Below are 21155 nucleotides of genomic sequence, written 5' to 3'. Positions count from 1 at the left end.
GCTCCACTGATATTCCTAACTTGAAAAAGTAGTAAAATGAAGAATGATAGTGTTTTATTCTTATGCAGTTATACTATTACTCGTACCACAGTTATATTTATTTTAAATAAAAAATAAATAAATAAAACATGAGACAGTGTTGCCATTTCACCAGGCCTCCGCTCACCGGAATATTTTCTGCTCTTTTTCTCCTCTTGTTTGTTTGGGTCACATGACCAGTACTACAGTGATTTCCCATTTCCCTGCTAGTGTAACAGTGCAGAAGGATTTACTGCATAAACACACTGACAATACATTAATTGACAAATGTATGAATTAAAACATAGAAGTGAATAGATATAAACACACTTTGAATTACACAATTAGGTACGTTGTTTTAATTATTACAGTACATAACTTACTGACAGTGATCAAAGCCAATTTCAAGTCAGACACAGAGCAAAAGACCCATGAAGACATATTTACAGGTATAAGACAATCTATACCCCGAAATATGTATCCTTTGCTTGCTTGCTAAGATTATTTTACACACTTAAGTCTACAGATATCACAATTCTGCAGTTTTTTTTATGAAGAGAAAATACCTACATTTATGAGATTCAGATTGTGCGTTTTATTTATGAGCCAAAACTACCATCCACAATTTCATCCCACAATAAAAAATACTCTGTACTCATGTAATTTGATCCAGTGTGACGGGGCAAATTCAATCATGATAAGCCTTTGTCCTCCCTAATTCTGCTTCCGTCAGATCTTCCTTATGAAAAGCATTAGAGCTGAACTGTGCCTAAATTGTTTTCTGATGAACAGCTCATGAAGTAGTCATTACTTAGTGGTCAATAAAAAAGACACTCATTGCATACCTTTTATATGTAATATGAACAACATCCAAGTACCTTACTTTATTTTAACATAAACTGTCATTTGGAGCCAAGGATTTTTCCCTAAAATGCAGCTTCCACAATTGCTACATTTCACCCCCTTTTCAGTACGACATGCGTTTGTGTAGGTTTAAAGTAGTATATGATAATGAAAGAATCAACGAGATAAATATGGACCAAAAAACCTTTTATTCACAAAATAGATCGAAATAAATGTCCTTGCGTGCAGGAAGGTTATCACAAGAAAACAAATTCCAAACTGAACTTCCTCAGGTATTATTTTTTACATCAGTGATTGACTCACTGAAAAACTAGGGAACTTATTTGTATTGTCATCCTTAAGTAAACCATGCTTCTGTTGCTTGACTAATGAGATTTACACTGTAAAAGGATTCTACAACCACTGTACCAGAAAAAGTCTGGAGGAAATACTAGTTATACTGTATATCCTTCGCTGGTTCCCTTTTGATCCTGATCTTCTGAGGTTCTGGTGAAATCAGACTGTAATTGCATTTTCTGCTTCACTGCATGAACTGCATAGTTTAGGGCTGTACTTTCAATCCAACTCCAGGAGCCAGATATAGGGTTGTAGAACATTCCACGAATACACTCAACACAGAAACCATCTGAGGCAAAGAAAAAGGAAAAAGGGTTAGATTCGATTTTTTGAATGGCAACACATACCAGCACTCATCAAACCAAGGGAATCTTCTTGTATTCAAATTAAACTAGCAAATGGAGTCCTGGTTTGGCAATTTGAGTGCACAAATGCCATGTGGGAATTGTTCAATACTGTTGTATAGAATGAAAACAATACATATAAACAAACATCTTGAGCTACATCATTTATAATTATCTTTCAAGCTCAATGATGGGCTACTTCTACATGGCAATCCTCTGGTGGTCCTGTCGTCCGTCACCGCAATAGGTTTTGAAGAAACTGGAATGTGGTGCGATTTATTCTGCTCCCACAGTAATTTTTCTGACATTGCAGAGCTCGTTTGACATATCTTCTGGGCTTCTCCTTTCAGCTTTCCTCAAAGCCTTTGCATGAAATGCCCACAGAGTAACTTACCTTAAAAAAACAAGTAAATGCTGCATGACTAATTCTGTTAAGAAACAGCAAAATTTAAATCTCAGTCCTACTCTGTGCTGGTTTTTGATCACATTGTTGGATTATTCCATATTCCATATTCCATATGAGTTAACACAACACAGTCCTCCTGCCATGCCATTTGTCTTCACACCAAAGGAGGCATGGACACCGACACGCAGGTGGCTCACACACAAGCACATTTGTATTGTATTTCTTGTTACAAACAGAGCGACAAATCGGGGGGGATGAGAGAGACAATGCACAGGACACATTAGGCTTTGGTGCTGATGTCTGTGAATGGGAAAACAAAACAAAGAAGGGGGAGAGGGGGAACGTGACAAACTAATAAAGAAAAAGATTTAGGGAGCACCGTTCAACTCCAGAAATATCATAGTAGTTATGAGTATTAAGCAACTTGAGCCATTTCTCCGTGTCTTCTGTTGCTCGCGAGGTTGAGGGTGAGCAAGAGATACTTTACTGCTGTATTCTCATTGGTTGAAAGTACAGCCAATCATATTTGCCCTTGGAACGAAAGGAAAAATCTGCTTCAGTCCTGTGTGAACGCTGAGGTAGATCATAACATGAAGCGACATCAGCGTGAATGACTCATCCCATTGCTGAGGTGAAATATTTTCATTTAATTTCCATCCATAACAGACTATCCTTGACGTTTAAGGAAAATAATAATTAAGAATAAATGTATAAATTATCCAATTAAAATAATATTGCCTCTTCATTCATTTAACCACTGTACAGCTCTTTCATACTGAAACCAAGACATCATTTAGCGTAACAGTCTCTTTTTCCTCCCCACAATGTAAAAACTGCATTGCCACACTCACTTGATTCAAGAAGTCTTTCCAGGTCCACAGGACTAATAAACTTCTCCCAGTCATGTGTTCCACTTGGCACAATTTTCATGACTTTCTCGGCCATAACAATCCCTAATGCATAGGAAAGGTTGGTTTTGTTCAAAGTGGTAATGAACAAAGATCCTCCTGGCTGAAAAAGAAACAAAATACAACACAGTAAGCCACGCATTTGCAGTACAGTTACCTGCATCTTACTCGGCTAACAAACTTCAATTTTGTTCACCAGTATTAAAATCTCAAAACAATATATATTTATGAACCGGGTGTTCTACACAGAATAAAATACTTCTCTTTTTGTTTAAGTCTGCTATGAACTGACATCAGTATGTCAGGAAAGGAGTGCAGCTGTAGGAGTAGCTGAGTGACGGTTGGTTACATCTTTAAAGGCAGGTAAACCACCAGCAAATAAACAATGAAAAAAGAGCCCTATTTACAAATTAGCCTTCTGCTTCACTTAGGTTAATAACACATCCTGCTTTAAGAACATGGCTCCTTCCATGAGATGCTTGGTGTCCAGAATTCAGTTTGATTGCATCAGAGTGGATCTTGCAAACCATTTTGGATGTGACATTTCAGTGACTGAACAGCGTTGAGACAGCCCGAGTTTTACTGCCTTCAGGAAACTGCAGTACCAGCTGATCCGAGTGTCATAATGAATACGGAGGAAAAAGCTCCAAAGTCAGAAACAATCTTTAAAGGTTTCAATATTTGTTTTTAATTGTACAGGGCTTAGGGAAAACGTGTCTGCCAAGGAATAAAAGGAGACAGTAAAGAATAATTTGCTAAAAAAAACTAAAAAGGACAGACAACCAAAAGTGACAACAGGCAAGAAATAACGCCCCCACCCCCGTCCCCCCAAACAACCTCCAAAACGCACAATACACAACTCCAGCACCTAGCGATGGAAAATTGAATAAGTTCAGGTTCTTCAAAAAGGATACGGATTTTACCATCCGTCGAATCTTTATGCAAGCCTATAAATATTTCACCTGTGAGTTTAACAGCCTCTACTCATTTATCAGTTTTCCTCTTTCTTTCACAGTCACTTCTGTTGTTATACCTGATATTATGTTCTTTACTCCACGATGCACACATGGACTCCTTGACTTTCCTTCCGAGACTATCCTTTCTTTTGAGGGTTATAATAAGTAGGCTAAATATAAGTGCATGTTACATTGAACCATATTAAGTCTTATATAGTAGCTTTCTATGATGCAAAATTCTGTTGGTGAACAAATGAGGAAGAAAGGCCTATCACTTCTCCTCTGCTCAATTTCAAACTCTCTGTGCAGCTACCTAACCAGCCAATGAGCTGCCGGCCTGTCACAGCGTCACACATCTCTCTAGTCTCAATCATTTCTGAAATCTCTGCTCTGAAATGCACACTCCATTACAAGGGGTCATAATAAAGGCAAAATCACAGCAAAAAATATATAATTATTAAATACATACTAAATATTCACATAAGACAATGTTTAAATTTAGCTTTCCCTTCTTGGTAAGATTTCTGTAACATTGTCCAGGAGGCTCTGTAATGTTGACCACTAGTTTAAGGAACAGATACAGCTGACATCCACTCTCTCCCCATTAGTTTTCCGACATCTCTCTTAACCCCAAAGCCAATTGATTTAGACAAAACTAACTAGGAAGAATCAATTCCCGACAACCAGGCTGAATTCGGGAAACGTTTTTTTCTTGCTATGTCACAAAAATACAATATACATATGATTCTTAGCAACTGCAACAAACAAATAAAATGAATACATTTAGAACTGAAAAGAGATTTTAAAGATTTCACCTATTTCTTCCCTTCCTCATTCCAGCCTGGGCTCCTTTTCAGAATGTAGCCAGCTGGTTTACTATGATATTTCTCCAACTAGGAAAACTACTGTCCCCAACTCATCATTAGTGCCAATTCCATTTCCTTATATATGCATCATTGATCTGAAAATTCAGATTTTTCTATATTACACCGATAACCCTTGAACTTGCATGAACCTGTACAGAGTTCTGAGGCCCAGCAAATACAAACACTATCATCAGGCTTCCCTGGACTTGGAAGCAAACGTCAGAAAGATCCCAGATACCCGTAATTGGGAGGGATGGAATAAATCCAATTTCCAACCAGTGTGATATAAATAACGGATGTGGAAAACGCTTCAGTGGAGAATCAGAGTTAGCATAAAGCAACAGTCCTCCCAGTTTAGGGTCAACATGCAGAAAATCCACCGTAATTTGAATTCAAAATCAAATGTTCATTTTGCATTATGTCTCCTTTTAGGAAAATTGAATGATTTCACTGTCAAATGAATTACAAAATGAGATTTGATAAAAACAAAACAAATTACACTATGAATGTAACTGACCACATACATTTATGGTTAATATATATACACACATACACAGACACATGATTTGGAAGACAAAATTGGAGACAATAAGCTCTATTTTGTGAATCAATGTTAAATAGAACTGCCTACCCTATATATTTTAAAAAGGGCAATACTGGGAACAATATTTCAAGCTCTTTAGCTCTTACTAATTCAAATTTGTGTTCTTGTATTTTCCACACTATTCAAACCCTCAATTGACATTTGCAAAGTAATTTAAGTGAAAAATGGTTCTATTACGTATTGACATATTTTAGGGCAAAATACTGTCTTAGCTGGAATCTCCAAATACCTATTATTCAAAGGGCTTTGATTGATCTAGGGACACATTATGTATTTAGGCAAGCTGAAATATTTTGTGAAGTTATACTATATTTTGCTGGCAATAGGGCAATCCTGTGGATGACAATCCTGTGATGAACAACAAGTGATCTTTTTGTGGAGTGAAGTCTGACAACCACTATAGCGTCAAAAGACATCAAAATATACCATTACACAGAAATCTGGATCAAACAAAGTACGTTAATTAATTCACTCACCTTCAACACGTCACAGCAACACTGCACGAACGCTTCCGGGTCACTCACATGCTCGACCACTTCAGATGCCAAAACTGCATCGAACTCCTCCTCTGCTTCTTCAACAATGTCTTCGAGGGCACAGGGCCTATAGTGGACCCGCGAGTTCAGAACAGGATCAAACGATTTGTGCAGCTCTGCAGTGTGTATGCTGTCCTCTAATGGATCGATTCCGGTAACCGAAGCCCCAAGTCTCCCCAGCGGCTAACGAGAAATCATTGAAAGCATTAGGAAAGGGCTAGTATTAACAAAGACATGTCAGAGATATTAGAACAGACGTACGTTCTCTCGAGCCGAGAAGCTTTTTACACAACCAGCCGACCGCTTATTAGTAGCCTTATCAAAATAAATGAATGTCTTAATGACATAAAAAGCTTTGGAACTGACTTTTCCTGCCTGGTGGGAAATGGTTAAAAACACCTTTTTAGAAAGTGCCATGACAGTTTACGAAGGCGACAAATTAGAGGCATCTATCACCAGGAGTCATCTCCAATTTCGTAGAGCTGAGCAGTTATGAAGTTATGTCTTATAATGATGCTATTTTTTGTGATGTCAGACACAAAGCTTATTTGACAGACTATTAAAGGCACATATAAAGTTTAAGTACTTGATTAGACCTGATACTGTCAGGTCTAATAAGGCTACTCTACTGGGAAGTCTTCAGTACAATAAACAAAATGCAACTTACTATATGAAGCTGTGGTGCTGTTAAAAAAATTGTTGAAATGGTGAGTGGCCAGGCAAATAAATTAAGAATGTGTTTATTAACTCTTTATTTTCAGGTAAATCTTAAACCTTTGATCTTGATTTTGGGAGTACAATTTTCCAAAAAGCAGATTTTTTTTTTTTTTAAGGAAATGTTTTTAAAAAAATGACCTTACAGCATGGATTATAATCTTTTTCCAAAAACACTTTATCAGATAAGATTATGCTTTGCATTCCATATTCATCCTTCAAAATGTCAAATAATATTGAAATCATAAGCTACCTCACTCAGCAGTCCTCCCCCGCAGCCAACATCCAGGATTTTAAAACCAGACAGGGGGCCTCCTGATTTCCGACCACCATTTAAATTCAACAGATTATCCCTGAAAGAGAGGGTGGAGTTTCTAAAACATACAACTGTAATAAAAATATACTCTCACAGTTATTTTAATTATTACATGCCCTTTCATGTTGTTTACTTTGTGTCTTAATGCTGAAATATCTTTGATTGCATTTCGTACGATACTATCTTTATTCTCATTTATTGTAAGCTTCTGGGAAAAGACTATTCATGAAAAGTTAATGAAAATTGTATTATTTGCATTTCATTTAACAAACAAGCAGCATATATTTAAAATGTGCTTCACTCAAAACGTATCCAAAGGGGGGAGGCTTTCCAGTGAGCAGCCTGAAATGCATTTTCTGTGCTGTGCAAACTGGTAGTGAACAAACATCTTCCAACGGATGCACAGCTCAGCCCAGTGTTACAGAAAATGTAAATATGTCTTTGAATCTACAAACCAGATCTCTCTGGTAAATTAATCTGACCTGAAAAAGCACAACTGTCTCGTCTAATCACAGTACCTAGGGCTGCTCCAGGGATGGCCCAGAGTACCTCTGTGTGCTCTGACAGTCACACCTTCCTGCTCACATTCACAATCACAATCACAATCACAATCACCTCCCAGCTACACTTCACTCCCCTGCCCCGGCCTGCCGTCCTCCCCCCTTGAGGCAGCTTCTGCACAATGTGCAGGAAACGCCGCGATCTCCCTCCTCATTACTCGTACAGGGACGCTCCTTTTGTGCCCTGTAATGATCTGCAACCCCAGGCAGCGAAGATGAGAGTTTCTCAGGGGGCTGCAGGGCAAAGCTAGAGCTTTTTCCATTACGTCATTTCTTCTCCACACTCTAACCATCTTATCCATCTGCCCTGGCTTCCCTAATGCATTTGATTAATTCCTGCTTCACTATGCATTTCATATTCTAGAGGTTAAAAAAATCTTGCTACAGCCTTATTTATAAATACCCTCCGGCCTATTTAAAATAGCCCCTTGCAGAACCTTACATGTCTTTCTTTAATCATCCACCTCAGTGGCGATAACAGCAGAGGAATGCATTTGTCAGAGGGGGATTCAATCCCATTGCAGATCATAAACTGGACAGTAAATAGGCAACAAAAAACAAAAATAAACATTTCCACATCAGCCAGGAATGAGAAGGGGTTAAAAAGGGAAACCTCCCGGGTTTGTTTTCCCCCGACTGTGATTAATTAATCAGATTACATTTTCCATTTTCAAGACTAGTAGCATTTTTAATGAAAAGGGCTAATGTGTCCCATCTAATGTCTTCTGCTCTCATCTCTCCTTCACTGAGATCTCCATCACTTCCATGCCACCCCCTCTCCAGTTCATTTTGTTCTCAGTCAGATATTCCTGACACAGAGAGACAATTAATTTATTTATTTCTGAAGTGAAGTCACGTATTAGAAATTGGACTAATCAATCATCAATTACAATAAGAACACTTTAGTTCTATAACCTGTAAAAGGCTCTGAGAGACTCTAAATAACTCTTAAAATGAACAATGAACTTAATGGTTGCTGCACTCAGCAAGTAATACCATATGTGATTCATCATGTACAAAATGGAGAGACCAGGCCGGTTAACAAGATATAATAAAGACTGTCCTATTTGATTTGGGTTTGTACATTTGAAATTAAATGCAGTGTATAAATACAATGTATTTCTTAGGCCCTCTAAAAGAGATTCAGATTGCTATGGGTCAGTCTTAAAAAGTCATCACGGCATATAATAACACAACGTTGGCAAGTTTTTTAGTTTTTTTTCTTCTTCTCTCCTTTCTGAACACCTACAACACATAGTATATAAGAAGAGAAAAAATTAGAAAAACACCCAGGAGGCCCAGTCTTTTCCAGAAGCTTGTGGATCAGTGCACACTATAAGCAACAATCCATCAAAATGAAAACACAGCTGTTCAAGAAATCAATGTAGTTCATATGTATATGTGGTATATATTCATTAGGACGTTTTGAAAAAATACTTTGTATTTTGTCAACCAAACATGCTGCAACGCCTGGCCATATTGAACAGATACCTCCCATGATCCTACACTCCGACTCCACCAGTCATTCACATCTACACTGATATCCCGATCACAACATCAGCAAAGCCTTAAAAGGTAAACACAACCCTGGACCCAATTCAACATCTATAAAAACTAGACATGGATTCAAAACATTACACTGCTTAATTTGTTACAAATATTTGTACATTTAATGATGTAGGCCTATTTGCATTCATTCATCAGGTGTCATTGCTGATACAGTGTATGATGACCGTGGCCATCTTTTCATTTCAACTAACTAGGAATATAACTTAATTCTGACCATGTGATATCCTCTGGCACAAGTATCGCCGAGTTGTAAGTCTGACCACACCAAGTCCTAATCTCTTAAAGTTGACAATTGTGGGTTAGTGTGTTATCCGTTTATAAACATTAAATCACAATACCATAGAACCTGCCATTTGGCTGTAACCTCAAAACCTGAAGATCCACACGACATTGATGTCTACTAACCCATGGTTCATAGAAGCCAATACAGTTTGCTTTGCCTCTTATAAGACTCATTTACATCTTCAGAAGCCCATTACTGTAATGTCTAAAGATCAAATAGTTGGGTTCTCAAAAATGCAGTATTATACATCTGTTCCTACATCTGTTAAAATGACGTGTCTGAATTCTTAATTTCAATGTTCCTATCCTGACCATTTTTTCATTTACAATTTGACAAACCAACAGTCGCTTTCAAGATGTCACCTTTCATTTGGTACAGCAGGGGTGTGTCCTTAAGGCGACCATCTCTCTCCGCTGCACCAAACACAAGATGACATCTAGAAAGTGAGTGCAATGAACTAACAAGGACATTTCTTAAAACGGTTGTAACAACATTTGGTGAAGCATAATACGTTGATTTTAAAAACCTATACATATAGCTCAGGAAAAAATTAAGAGACCACTGCACATTTGTCTTATATCAGCATCTCTACATGTATGGCAGCCATTCCATTCCATTCATATTTTTATTTGGATGTTGGGAGAAATGTTGTCAGTAGTTTATAGAAAAAAAAAAATGTTCATTTTACCTAAACACATAGAAACCAGAGAAACTGATAATTTTGCAGTGGTCTCTTAATTTTTTCCAGAGCTGTATATACTGTATATAACAGTAGATGTGTGTGTGTGTGTGTGTGTATATATATATATATATATATATATACACATACATACACACACACACACAATATAGGCTATATATAAATGTTAAAAGTGTGACATGGAAAAGAGAAGCCGTAGATTGAAGCAAGTGGAAACATCTTGGGGAGGCCTTCATCGGGCAGTGAATCGATACAGGTTGATGGTGATGATGTATAAAATGTCTGTTTACTTAAGCCTGCATTTAAAGCTGTGTTCCTTCATCCATTTTCCACTTCTAAGTTCAAATGATTATGTTATAAGTTATAAGTCATGCTTTTTAAAAATGAAATCACGCATAATGCAATGGAAAAACAAAGCTCTCCCATCACACAAGCAATGTTTAATGATTTTCTAGTACGCATTTAAAGCTCGTTTCAAATTACTGTTGCTTTTTCAGTCAACTTCACTGCTTTTCCTCATATTCTTATACAGACATTTCTGTGCTTTGAAATAACTGCAGGTGATTTCCAAAGAACATTTAGTTCAATGTGTATAAGAATGCATTTTTTACATCCAGAAAAGCATTCTTGAGCCAATGCCTTTAAATGCGGACAACAGTTTCTGTTCATGTCAATGCTACAGTGCTAAATGAACTAAATAGATTACAGACATTTAAAATTCATCCAGCACAGAGTCAGAGTGAGCCTTAGCCCAACCCAGCAGGCAGAGGGCGCAGGGCAGGTACACCCTGGATCGCACACCCGTCCATTGCAGGGCCATTAGGGTCTAATACATTCAACTGAAATAAAATAATGTACTAAAGTTTTATGTCTCATGTCTTTGGAGGCTGTACACCAGTGTTACACTTCTTGCAATCCAACATGTTCAGAACTAGGAACAATTCAAATTAGAGTAGTAGTATAATATTACGCTACACACAGAATATATACAGTGGCAGCAACAATAAAACAAGTTAAATATACCTTATAAAAGGGACCCTCAGATCATTCATTGAATGAAGAGCTGCAAAGTCACCCGTTTCATCCCACCATTTGTCAGCAAGTGACTGAAATTTCTTCATTTCACTTGGGTCCAGTGTTGTCTTTGATGCTGTGCTCATTTTTGTGACAGAAGGCCTTGAAATAATTAAAGGTAGATTTAATTTGTGGGTTTTATAAAAATATATTTATAAACTTATTGTGATATATATTGATAAATATGAATACATACACACAAAAACATTGAAATATAGTAATATCTGGTCTGGTACCAACTTGATAAGTAGACACTTAGTGGTGCATTACAGTTGTACGGGTGTCACTATATATTCCCACCATTGCCAGCAGTTCTGCTCTGTGTGTGTGTGTGTGACCGTTTGTATTTGTCTGTGGGGGTAATTATCAATCAATAAATCAATATTTCTGTCAATTTGTTTGTTTTAGTCATTTCTCATTGTTTTCATCATTTTGGGATAACAGTTCTTAGTACACTAATTTAAATTGTGTCTTTTCATGACAGATAACGCAAACAAAGTGGGATTTTAAAATTGAACATTACCAATTCACACAACAGGTAAGGATTGTTTTCAAGCCAACACAATCCGCATTTTCTAATTTAATCCGGTTGAGTGGTCAAAAGTTAGAGAGTTGTGGAAAAATGAGTATATGGGCACTTCATTAAAAAAAAAAAAAAAGTACAGTACAGACTTGATATGGAAACTGACAGCAATGTGGAGATGCACTACTGAGATACAATATATAAAAGCATGAGCACTTGCACACAACTACCAGGGACATTGAATTGAAGGGACATCAACCTCATTTGCAACTCTTGACCTCTTTAAGCTTAAAAACACAGTTTGCACATAAACATACAGAATCAGAAATATCAAGAATATCAACATATCAAGTCTAATGTATTTTTTAAATAAACTCAATGTTTTCCGTTTGTGGGTGTGTGAGTGCAGGTGTATTTGTGTCGATCACACATCCTACTGCAGCTCATCAATGGGGAATGAATGTAGAGGCAAGGCTTACCTGGAGTTGGCCGGGGCAGGGGCCGGTCTGAGGGGTCGTGTCCCACGTCTAGACACGGCGCTCAGACAACACCGCGACCGCGCAGCAGCAACATCTAAACCGCCGGAAAGACCCAATAACTTCTTCCTCAAAGCAAACGCAAAATGAAATCGTACCATGTCTTTAGCATGTATTTAATGAATGCGGATGTGTACATGACCGGTCAAAGCGACCTGCTGCTTCCGCCTTTTTCAGAGACCGTGTAGAAATGTTCACCGCGATTAGAATCGTTCCTCCTGTTCTGCACCGAAATGGGTTCGTGTAGCGCAGATGTCCGCAGCTTTGCGCGGATCTGCGCTGCTCCACCAATGGGATCGCTGGGAGTGTGCAGATCTGCGCAACAAGAACGCGACCCTGTCTGTCTCAGTGATGCTCGATCATGAGTAGTTGAGTATCTAGTAATAACCTCCCCCAGATTATCGTCAATTTCCTTCTTTATAAAATTAGTATTCTGTTGACAGCAAACGAATGTAAAATGTAGAGCAAAAACATTGTTTTAAAAGGAAACGAGGCTATTTATAATAAAAGTGCAGGAAACAATGTAAATAAGGGCCACCTACTGTATTTTAGGGACAGTATCATAGAGCGGACTTGTCTGCACAGGATTTCAAAAGGTTTGCAATAAAGTAATACTAAAACCCTGCTCCAGTTGTCGCTTTCTCTGTGGCATTAGTTAGTATTGTCATGGTCGGAGACTTTAACCCGAGTCATTAAATAAACACGTTTGAGATGCACATGTGCTCAAGCTTCCTCTTTCTACATGGTTCTACATCAACCATTGCTGTTGATGCTACTTCTAGGTCATGTAGCCAGGCCAGTGTTCAGCATGGTTTTACTGCTTAATCAACGTCTCTTTTGAGATGCATGTCCTGGATGCAGAAAGTGAGAAAAGGAATAATGCTGGAACTTTTTTTTTTTGTGCAAGAGAACGCTGAAGCACAGGGCATTTAGTATCAAAACAATTACGGTCCCATGCTTCAAGTTTAGGATGTGAAGGAAGCGTGCATGTGAATGCAAACCAAGGATGTAGACTTATCAGGTTTTTCATGGCATAACCATTTGATTTTTAATCACATTTTCCACTAGTTTGGTACCAATTTGATTAGTTGCTACTGGCTACCTGCAGTCATAGAAAAACACACACACTGTTAGGAGAGCTGGTTCACTTTATTCGTTTTTTTTTTTTAACCGTAAGTTGAAAAGAACTGTACATCACAGTTAACCTATGTAAACTCATACAGGATGATGTTTAAGACTTCCAATCATGACGCACTTCGCACACAATGTCCATGTAGGAAAACTTAGCTTTAAAAAAATGCAAAGAATTAAAAATCACCCAGTAAGTTTTAGATTAGTCCATTCAAACACATCAGCCTGCACACTGCACAGTTTTTAAAATTTATAATGTATAAAAAAATATGAGGGCACAATAAATGCTTCTGTGATATGAACAGTTACAAAGAACAATGTTGGCTTATTAGTTTTAGTAAGGCTTTTGTTTTCTATACCTTCAGGAAGTCAATTTCCTCTTTTTGTTGACATTACAATCTGTGTAAATGCTATCAATGGTAGGATGCTTAAAATAACTCAGACCAATGTTACTGATTTTTGTTTTATTGGACAGCAATGTACATTAAGATGTTTTGTCTTCTTTAAAATGTTACAACTGCAAGATTGATTTTAACTACTAACCTCCAATAAAGGAATACAGGGGAAACCTATCATTCAAAAAAATGTGTTGCAGACAGTACTTTAAAAATTACACGTATTTACAGGAAAAAAAACACCTACACAGTTGCCTCTATAATGAGACAAGCCTTTAAAACTCATGGAATTTTAAAATAAGTGCACGGTTCAGGTGCCAAATTATTCCTCAACGCTTGCGACGTATTGGTGTGACCGACCTGCAAATGAAACGAGGAAAGACATTAGTTGTGTGCTGAGCAGCCTGACATTACTGGGTTCACATTAGAACAGTGACACGGTTAAGACTGACAGGCCTTTGAAAGCCTCCTTTGTCAATTTAAGTCCTGAAAACAGTGTGGAGGGTAGCTGGGAACATTTCTTGCTTTCGCACGCTTTAAACGGCATTTACGGCTGACGGAAGGCATTAGGCCTTTGCCCCAATGGTAAGGTGGTACTGTAGAATATACAGATCCTTTGCAACATTGCACGACTGCTAATGCATCAGAGTGTACTTCCAGTCACAAATCTCAAAGGAGCTTGCAATGCTTTAACCCCAAAATCTCCCTGCAGGGAGCTCAATGGAGCCTTATCAGCACCTCCTAGAAAGGAAAGGGGACTACAAAGGGGATTTTAAGGAAAAAAAAAAAGTAATTAATTACTTAAGCATTGGAAATTAATCATTACCGTGTTAAACATTCACCTTTCAACAAAATCATACAGAAAGTATCTAGTAGATGACAAAATAATTACATAAAACAAACAGACTTTAAATATATACATAGATATATATATAAAAAATTGAATACTACCTTGATCGTGACTTAGACTTGTGTTTGCGGCTTGCCTTCTTACCAGACTTGTGAGATTTTTCCGTTGATCTTGAACGACTACGCTTGGATTTCTTAGACTTCTTTTCCTTGCTAACCTCTGGGGATCGAGAACTGCTCCTGCTAGACTCTGAATCGGAGTACTTTTTACTATTTTTCACCGAGCTTTTCTTGCCTGTCCTGCTGTCCTGCCGCGAGAGCCTACTGAACGACTCGCTGTGAGAGTCTGTGTGTTCGTTCTCCTTCTTTCTCTTTTTGCTGCTACCCTCATCCTGGCCTGCTGATTTGTAATCTTTATCCTCTCTTTTTTCCCTGTCTTTGGTTTTTTGCCTGTCCTTCTTCCTGTCTGTCTCTCTCTCTTTTTTCTTTTTGTCTTTATCATTACTCCGGCTCCTGTCCTTCCTCTTTTCCCTCTCTTTGCTGATCTCCTTCTGTTTGCGTCTACTGCGGCTGTGGCTCCTCCTCCTGTCGTTACTGCGCCGCCTGTCCCTGCTCCTGCTGCGGCTGGCCCGGGCCCTATCCTTCGACCTGCTCTTGCGTCTCTCCCTGCTGCTCCTCCGCTCTCGGGAGCGGCTGCGGTTCCTCCTCCTGTTCCTCTCTGCACTCCTGTTCCTGCTGGCTCTCCTCCTGTCCCTGCCTTTCTCTTTGCTGGGCTCCCTCCTCTGCCTGCGTGCACTCTTGCTGCGGCTACGCTGCCGTACCCTGTGAGAGGGGGAGCGGCTCCTGCTACGCTTTTTCTTTCGTTTAGGAGAGGAGGAACGCGAGGAGCTTCGGCTGCTGACCGAACTGGAGCTGGAGGAAAAACTGGACCTGCTGCTGGTGCTGCTACTGCTGCTACCACTACTGCTGCTGCGACTGGCACTAACTGACGAGCTGCCACTCCTGCTCCTACCCAGCCTTTCCTTCCCTGTCCTCTTGGGCTCAATGAGCTCTGCCTCACTGCGAGACCTTCTCTTCTCAGTGATGGGCTCAGCATCTCTGTCTTTTACTTCCTGTTTAACTGAACTGACCACCTGCTCACTCTCATATTCACTCGTATCTTTGATCAATCGTTCAGCTTGTTTGTCTTCTGCAATGAAGAAAGAAAAAACAAGGGAGCGTTACTTCGGATGCCTTCACCGATTGGCCATCAGGAGTATAACTTTCAGACAAGAATAAAAATGCTTTTAGCAACAATGTAAAGACATTTCAAGATCGAAATCATGCTTCCTGGTACAAACAATCCTTTTTAATGTTCAGTAGCCATTTGATTTCTGATACGTGAAGGGGAGAAACAGCCAGCACCATTAACTGCTCTGCTTCTGTTCAATATGAGAACATCAAAATGAACGCACCGTCCAGTATCTGCCTCTCCTGAAGCAGTTGCATCTCCTTCTCTTTCCTCCGGAAGGCGTCCAGCTTTTGGCGGATTCTGTGCCGCAGCTCCTCATCGTCTGTGTCGGACGACTCTGAGCCTCTGACGCTCCTCTCGTCTTCACTGTCATCTGAACCGTACTCACCCAGCCCACCTGCATGCACAAACCCGGGCTCTTTTATACGAGACAAGCGCTGCGGTTCACACTATTTAAACTGTAGTCAGTCAGCCAGAGAAATAATCTGGCGAGCCCAGAGGCGTTGACTGAACAGGCTTCCCACTTACAGCTGTCTCTCTGATCACACTATCACAACTGTAGGCCCTGTATCAATGTCACTAAATTAGGCACTGCATGCTTTTCACAAATCCAAGCAAATGAATCTAAAAATGGTGCTAATCTTGGGTTGCGTTGGCTTTAATCTGGAAAACAGGTCTAATGTGGTTCTGTGTGGCTTGCTCCTGAAAACCCAATGCGATATAGAATCACAATAGAGCCAAGATCAAGAAACCCAAAGCAGGCATGATTTTCTTTTTATATACCTTTTTTTTCTTGGAGTAAAATAGTAATCAGCATTCACCTCAAGTATTGTGGGGGGAAAACCTTACTCCCTTACTTACAAATTAGCCCTTCAACCCCCCTCCCCCCATTTAAAACAGGAGTTACTTACCGAGACCAGTTAGAGAAGCCAGTGCACTGGACTGTGCCAGCTGCTTTGCAGGAGCTTTGTATCACATCAACAACAGGAACAACATGTTAAAACATATAGCCACGATTTCAAAGTCATGAGATTCTATGGAACAGACAATGCACTATCAATGCAGCTTTGCAAAGGAGAGAAGAAAAATTAGGAACAAGATCCATTCAAGATAGGAAAGACGTTTTGTTTTTGTTTTTTAAATACAGATTATAAAATCAGACATCTTGGGAAGGGGGGAAAACCACTCTTTACTAATGCAGATTCCCACAATTCAGAAGAGCTGACTTTTTAAGTTAAACTGGCACTGGTCCACCTGTTCATTAGAAATAGTCAGATGAGAGTAATTTTGATGCCCTGTTAAAGATCTGAAAAAACGTTAAAGTGAATGAATTAAAGATGAGCAGCATTCTTAAATATCCACTGGATAAATAGAGTCCTTCAGATGACTTGCCACCAACACCTCTCCACTGCATTAGCAGAGACTGGCTAGGAATGCATTTGATTTCAATAATGCTGAAATAGCTCTGAACAAAGACCACAACTAATTTAATTACACAGCTATTCAGAGAGTAAATAAGATGCTAAAAACATTCCAATGTAATTCCCTGAACAATTCTACACTTTAAGAAAGGAGATCATGTAATGCTTTGTAATCTTCTGCCATAATTTGCTCCTACAGAAAGCGGAGTACAATATATACCTTTAGTTGCCTTGCGATGCACATCTTTTGCGACATTATAGATTTCTTCATTGGTGACCTCTAAAAGCACTTCTGTCAGGAGCATTTTAGTCAACATCATCTGTTGAAACGGGACAAAGGGAAGCTTGCTGTAACCTTAACACTTTCCAAAGGATGCGGTCAAACTCGATGGTAAAGCATGTGCAGCAGTCGTGCAGTCAGGTGGGACGGATTGAGAATGAATGCTCCATCGCCAGTGAACACACGAGATACCCACCAGCTGGAATTCTCTCTCCTCGTCAGTCATTTCTGCTTCACTCTGCTCTTCGTGAACCGGGGACGGACTCCTCGTTTCCGGCTCGGGTTTTCTCATTTCCGTCCTCTCGTCGTCTTCCTCCTCTTCCTCGTCATCGCTGTCCTAATGGAACAATACGACAGGCTTGTTGGAAAAGCCCGCTGTTGTCTTAATTTAATTCTTCAAGGGATTAAAGGAGAAGCAAAGTTGCATATATCGGAGTGAACGCACAACGTCGAGACTTACAAATTTACTTTTCCGCGGCAGTCGGGGTCCATCGCCTTCCTCTTCTGGCAAATCGTTGACTTTCTTCTCATCTTTCGCCATCTCGGCACGTTGCTTTTCCATTCTCTCTTTCTCCAGTTTTTTCTGTTTTTCCCGCTCCATCTTTTCCAGACCCTCCCGAATCCATGCAGGGAGTGTCCTTCGTTTCACAGCATCTACAGATTAACATTAATATTGTTAAATTTTAGCCTTAAACTGCCATAGTAGAAGCATAGTTACTACTTTCAGCAGATTATTTCCTTAATTGTATTTTTTCATAGCAGGTGGAGTTGGGATTTCTGCACGTATCCAAATAAATCAAAAAACACCAATCTGGAAACAAACTACATAATGACAAATCTATGAAACTGGAAAACCATGTACAATCTTCCATACCGTTATAAATCAGAATGAAAATAAAATTAAATAAGCTAAACTATGTGAAGATTTGATTAAACTGCACAATGCTTAAGAAAAAACAAACAAGACAAAAACAGATTAAAAGTAAAAAAAAAGAAAAGAAAAAAGAAACACTTGCCCAGGGCAGGGGGCTCCTGTTTCACTGGTAGCTGTATAGGAGACCTCTGTCGCTCCCTGAACGAGGGGGGTCTGTCTCTGCGGTTCTGTGGGGGTCCCTGCTGCCAATAAGGAGGGTGAAATCCCGAGGAGGGGGGACCAAAAGCAGCAGCTCCATGCTGAGGAGAGAGACAATGCCCATCACACTGCATCCTCAACACATGCTAAGGCACTTATTAAAAAACAATTTGGTTTTTCAACAAGAATTGCACTCATTCAATTCCAACAGTATGTTAAAAATACAACATCACAAACCAAAAAAAGAGTATTAAAGGATTTAAAGATTATGAGGCAACTTCTGATTGCTTACCTCATCAGAAATTATTTAGCAAAAACCATTTCACTTCTCTGTCATTTATCTGGGTATAATATTCTGAAATAAAACTCCATGCAACTCCTGTCAAGTTGTGCCTGCTGCTCATACCTGATAATCAAACTGGTTCACAGGCATCGGAGCCATCGGGAAGCTCTCAGGCTGCCCGCCGAAGGTGTGGTTATTCTGATTGAACATGCCATGTCTGGAGTCTGGAGTGAACTCAATGCTGTCCTGGCTGTTGCTGTCTTCAGACGGAGGCACAGCATCCATGGGCCCGGGGCCTGGGGGGATCCACGGCTGCTCAGGGGGTGGGTGGGGAGGCTGGTTGTGCATTCCCCAGTCTGTAATTGTCAACAAGAGGGAACATTATCAGTCAGTGGACACTCAAACCACACCAAAAGAAGTCTGAATGCAGCCTTAATTATCTGAATATCAATCACCCAATATCAATAAAGTGAAGCTGTTAGTAAACTACACTCATACTTACATAAATAAACATTGATATTTGGAATTGTTTACATTGGCCACTTTGTTATTTTAATTTTCCTTAAGATCTCAGGATAGGTGTGGGATGAAAAGGAGCACAAGACAAACAAACCTGGCTGCCACATCCTGTTGAAATTTGGATCATTCTGAAAGGTCCCATGATTGTTCGGACCAGTATCTAACGGCTGGATTTCCTGGCCATTGGGTTGCAGTCCCGGCTGATCCAGTACAGTCTGTCCAGTCGCTTCTCTCTGAGCAATCCAGGCCTGTGCCAGAGCTGCCCAGTCAACCTGGCCTGATACAAAATAAGAAAAAAGTAAATGGCAAGTTTCCTTTGGTACCAAATTACTGTGCGTCAAAGTGCATTTCCAAAGATGTCACTCTTATTGTCTTGCAGATTGACATTTCTGTTTAATAAGTTATAATTAGACTAGGAAATAGGTTAAAATTAATTGCCTCTGTGTAACATTGTGGAAAGAGAAAGGATTGTACTCGAGTCTCACAGTATCTAGTAGTTTCATATCGTCAGAAGAAAAAAATACCCTTGGTAAATGATTTGGATTTAAGGGGAAATTTTAAAACACACAAAAATCTCTAGATGTCTCCTTCTGTATTTGAATACCTACAGGACACCTCCCAAGGGGAATTTTCTAATATTAGACATTTTTTTACAGTCTGGCTTTAAAAATTTAAAGAGACTGAAGAAACATTTTTGTGGTTTTCCATCAACTAGATCACCACTGACGCATTTACAATAAAACATCAATTATTCAGAGTAAAAAGACAGAGAAACACAGTGGCACTCTTACCTGGGTCTTGCTGGTGCTGGAAAGATTGCATCCACTGTTGCTGGCTCAAAGGCCAGTGCGGCCACGGCTGACCACCCTGATCCCACATGTCCGATCATAAAGTTCACAAGTCTGGGTCCTGTAACATTCAAACTTCATTGAAGGCTATCAAACAGTTTGGGGGTCCATGTACAAGCACATGATCAACTACAAAGGTTTGTGACTGCTCAATTTAAATCTCTGTAAACTTGCTTCAATCTAATAATAATGAAGTTGATCAATATTTGAGTCAAAGTTGCATTACCAATTTTATCAATATTTTAATATCCATCCATATAAATAAAGGCATGGTTCCTATAAGAAACAGAAAGCATAGGACACATTGAAATGTAGGCAACATATTAATAATGATATTGACTGGAACCCCCCCCCTTCCGAGACGCCAGATCACTGATCAGACCAGGTACTTGAATGATTACAACCGTTTACAGTGGTTATCCTAATAATTGTTAGTTTCAAACCCAAACAGAAGCTACTCAATCAGCTATAACACGCAAAGAATCAAATATACAGAGGGAAGGATCCAAAATCTGAAACTGGGTTTACACATGATTAAATACTGCAAATATGGACAGAGCGCTAAGGGGGGGATGAATTAAATGAGTCTGTATCTGAGAAAGCGACACAAAGTAGCACAGCGATGAGGACTTCAATCATCTCTGTGGGCATTAAACAGCCTCCAGTGCAGCCTCTTGATTTCCCCGTGTGCTGTTGTGACTTCGTACCCAGACCGGTGTCACCCCGAGGTTTCGCACTGTGCGGGGATCCCTCAGCTGCTCCCCCGGGCCTCGCCACCATCAGCACAACAACACACGACTACGGTCTCACACGTTTCAGGCTACAACTCGTTCGTGCATTTCAATCTGAGGATGCGTCTAAACACCTGTATCGCTTGATGCTTTCGACATCAACGGTAAAAAGGAAAACGCGAAAGCACCAGCTCACTTTATTTCGCCCAGCTCCTCTCTCCTCAGCTGCTTCTTCTCCGCCTCGCAGACAATATGGCGCCTTGGCTTCCAACCCGGAACCGG

The 21155-nt window shown here is 39.6% G+C and overlaps 2 protein-coding genes across 3 annotated transcripts; both read right to left on the bottom strand.

The window, feature by feature from the left end:
• Positions 1–1051: 1051 nt before the first annotated feature.
• On the bottom strand, positions 1052–12315 carry coq3 (coenzyme Q3 methyltransferase). 2 transcript variants are annotated; one of them, XM_066702528.1, is made up of 6 exons: positions 12057–12313; positions 11004–11156; positions 6806–6905; positions 5779–6021; positions 2820–2979; positions 1052–1507 (listed from the first exon to the last, which is right to left on the bottom strand). In XM_066702528.1, the coding sequence occupies exons 1-6, from the start codon at positions 12212–12214 to the stop codon at positions 1317–1319; spliced, it is 1005 nt and encodes a 334-aa protein (XP_066558625.1). In that variant the 5' UTR covers positions 12215–12313; the 3' UTR covers positions 1052–1316. The 2 variants fall into 2 exon arrangements, with proteins under 2 accessions (XP_066558625.1, XP_066558634.1); XM_066702537.1 differs by lacking the exon at positions 1052–1507 and adding an exon at positions 1514–2499 and having other exon boundaries at positions 12057–12315.
• Positions 12316–13693: 1378 nt separating this feature from the next.
• On the bottom strand, positions 13694–21155 carry pnisr (PNN-interacting serine/arginine-rich protein). The gene is made up of 12 exons (XM_066702518.1): positions 21070–21155; positions 20086–20203; positions 19389–19571; positions 18899–19131; positions 18437–18593; positions 17881–18074; positions 17617–17757; positions 17361–17460; positions 16631–16684; positions 15943–16116; positions 14591–15677; positions 13694–13999 (listed from the first exon to the last, which is right to left on the bottom strand). The coding sequence occupies exons 2-12, from the start codon at positions 20171–20173 to the stop codon at positions 13969–13971; spliced, it is 2442 nt and encodes an 813-aa protein (XP_066558615.1). The 5' UTR covers positions 20174–20203; positions 21070–21155; the 3' UTR covers positions 13694–13968.

The sequence above is a fragment of the Amia ocellicauda genome, chromosome 1 (assembly GCF_036373705.1).
Source record: "Amia ocellicauda isolate fAmiCal2 chromosome 1, fAmiCal2.hap1, whole genome shotgun sequence".
Taxonomy (NCBI): Eukaryota; Metazoa; Chordata; class Actinopteri; order Amiiformes; family Amiidae; genus Amia; species Amia ocellicauda.
This window is presented reverse-complemented; position numbering and strand designations above follow the sequence as displayed.

What these genes read in the sequence shown, in the direction of transcription:
- coq3 (XM_066702528.1), bottom strand. Translation starts at nt 12,214, where the DNA reads ATGGTACGATTTCATTTTGCGTTTGCTTTGAGGAAGAAGTTATTGGGT. An exon ending in CCTGCCCCGGCCAACTCCAG is followed by an intron (nt 11,157 to 12,056) that starts GTAAGCCTTGCC and finishes AATTATTTCAAG; the next exon opens with GCCTTCTGTCACAAAAATGA. An exon ending in GGAAAGACTTCTTGAATCAA is followed by an intron (nt 1,508 to 2,819) that starts GTGAGTGTGGCA and finishes TCTTTGCCTCAG; the next exon opens with ATGGTTTCTGTGTTGAGTGT.
- pnisr (XM_066702518.1), bottom strand. Translation starts at nt 20,173, where the DNA reads ATGTGGGATCAGGGTGGTCAGCCGTGGCCGCACTGGCCTTTGAGCCAG. An exon ending in TGAACCAGTTTGATTATCAG is followed by an intron (nt 18,594 to 18,898) that starts GTATGAGCAGCA and finishes CTCTCTCCTCAG; the next exon opens with CATGGAGCTGCTGCTTTTGG. An exon ending in TGCCGCGGAAAAGTAAATTT is followed by an intron (nt 17,758 to 17,880) that starts GTAAGTCTCGAC and finishes TTGTTCCATTAG; the next exon opens with GACAGCGATGACGAGGAAGA.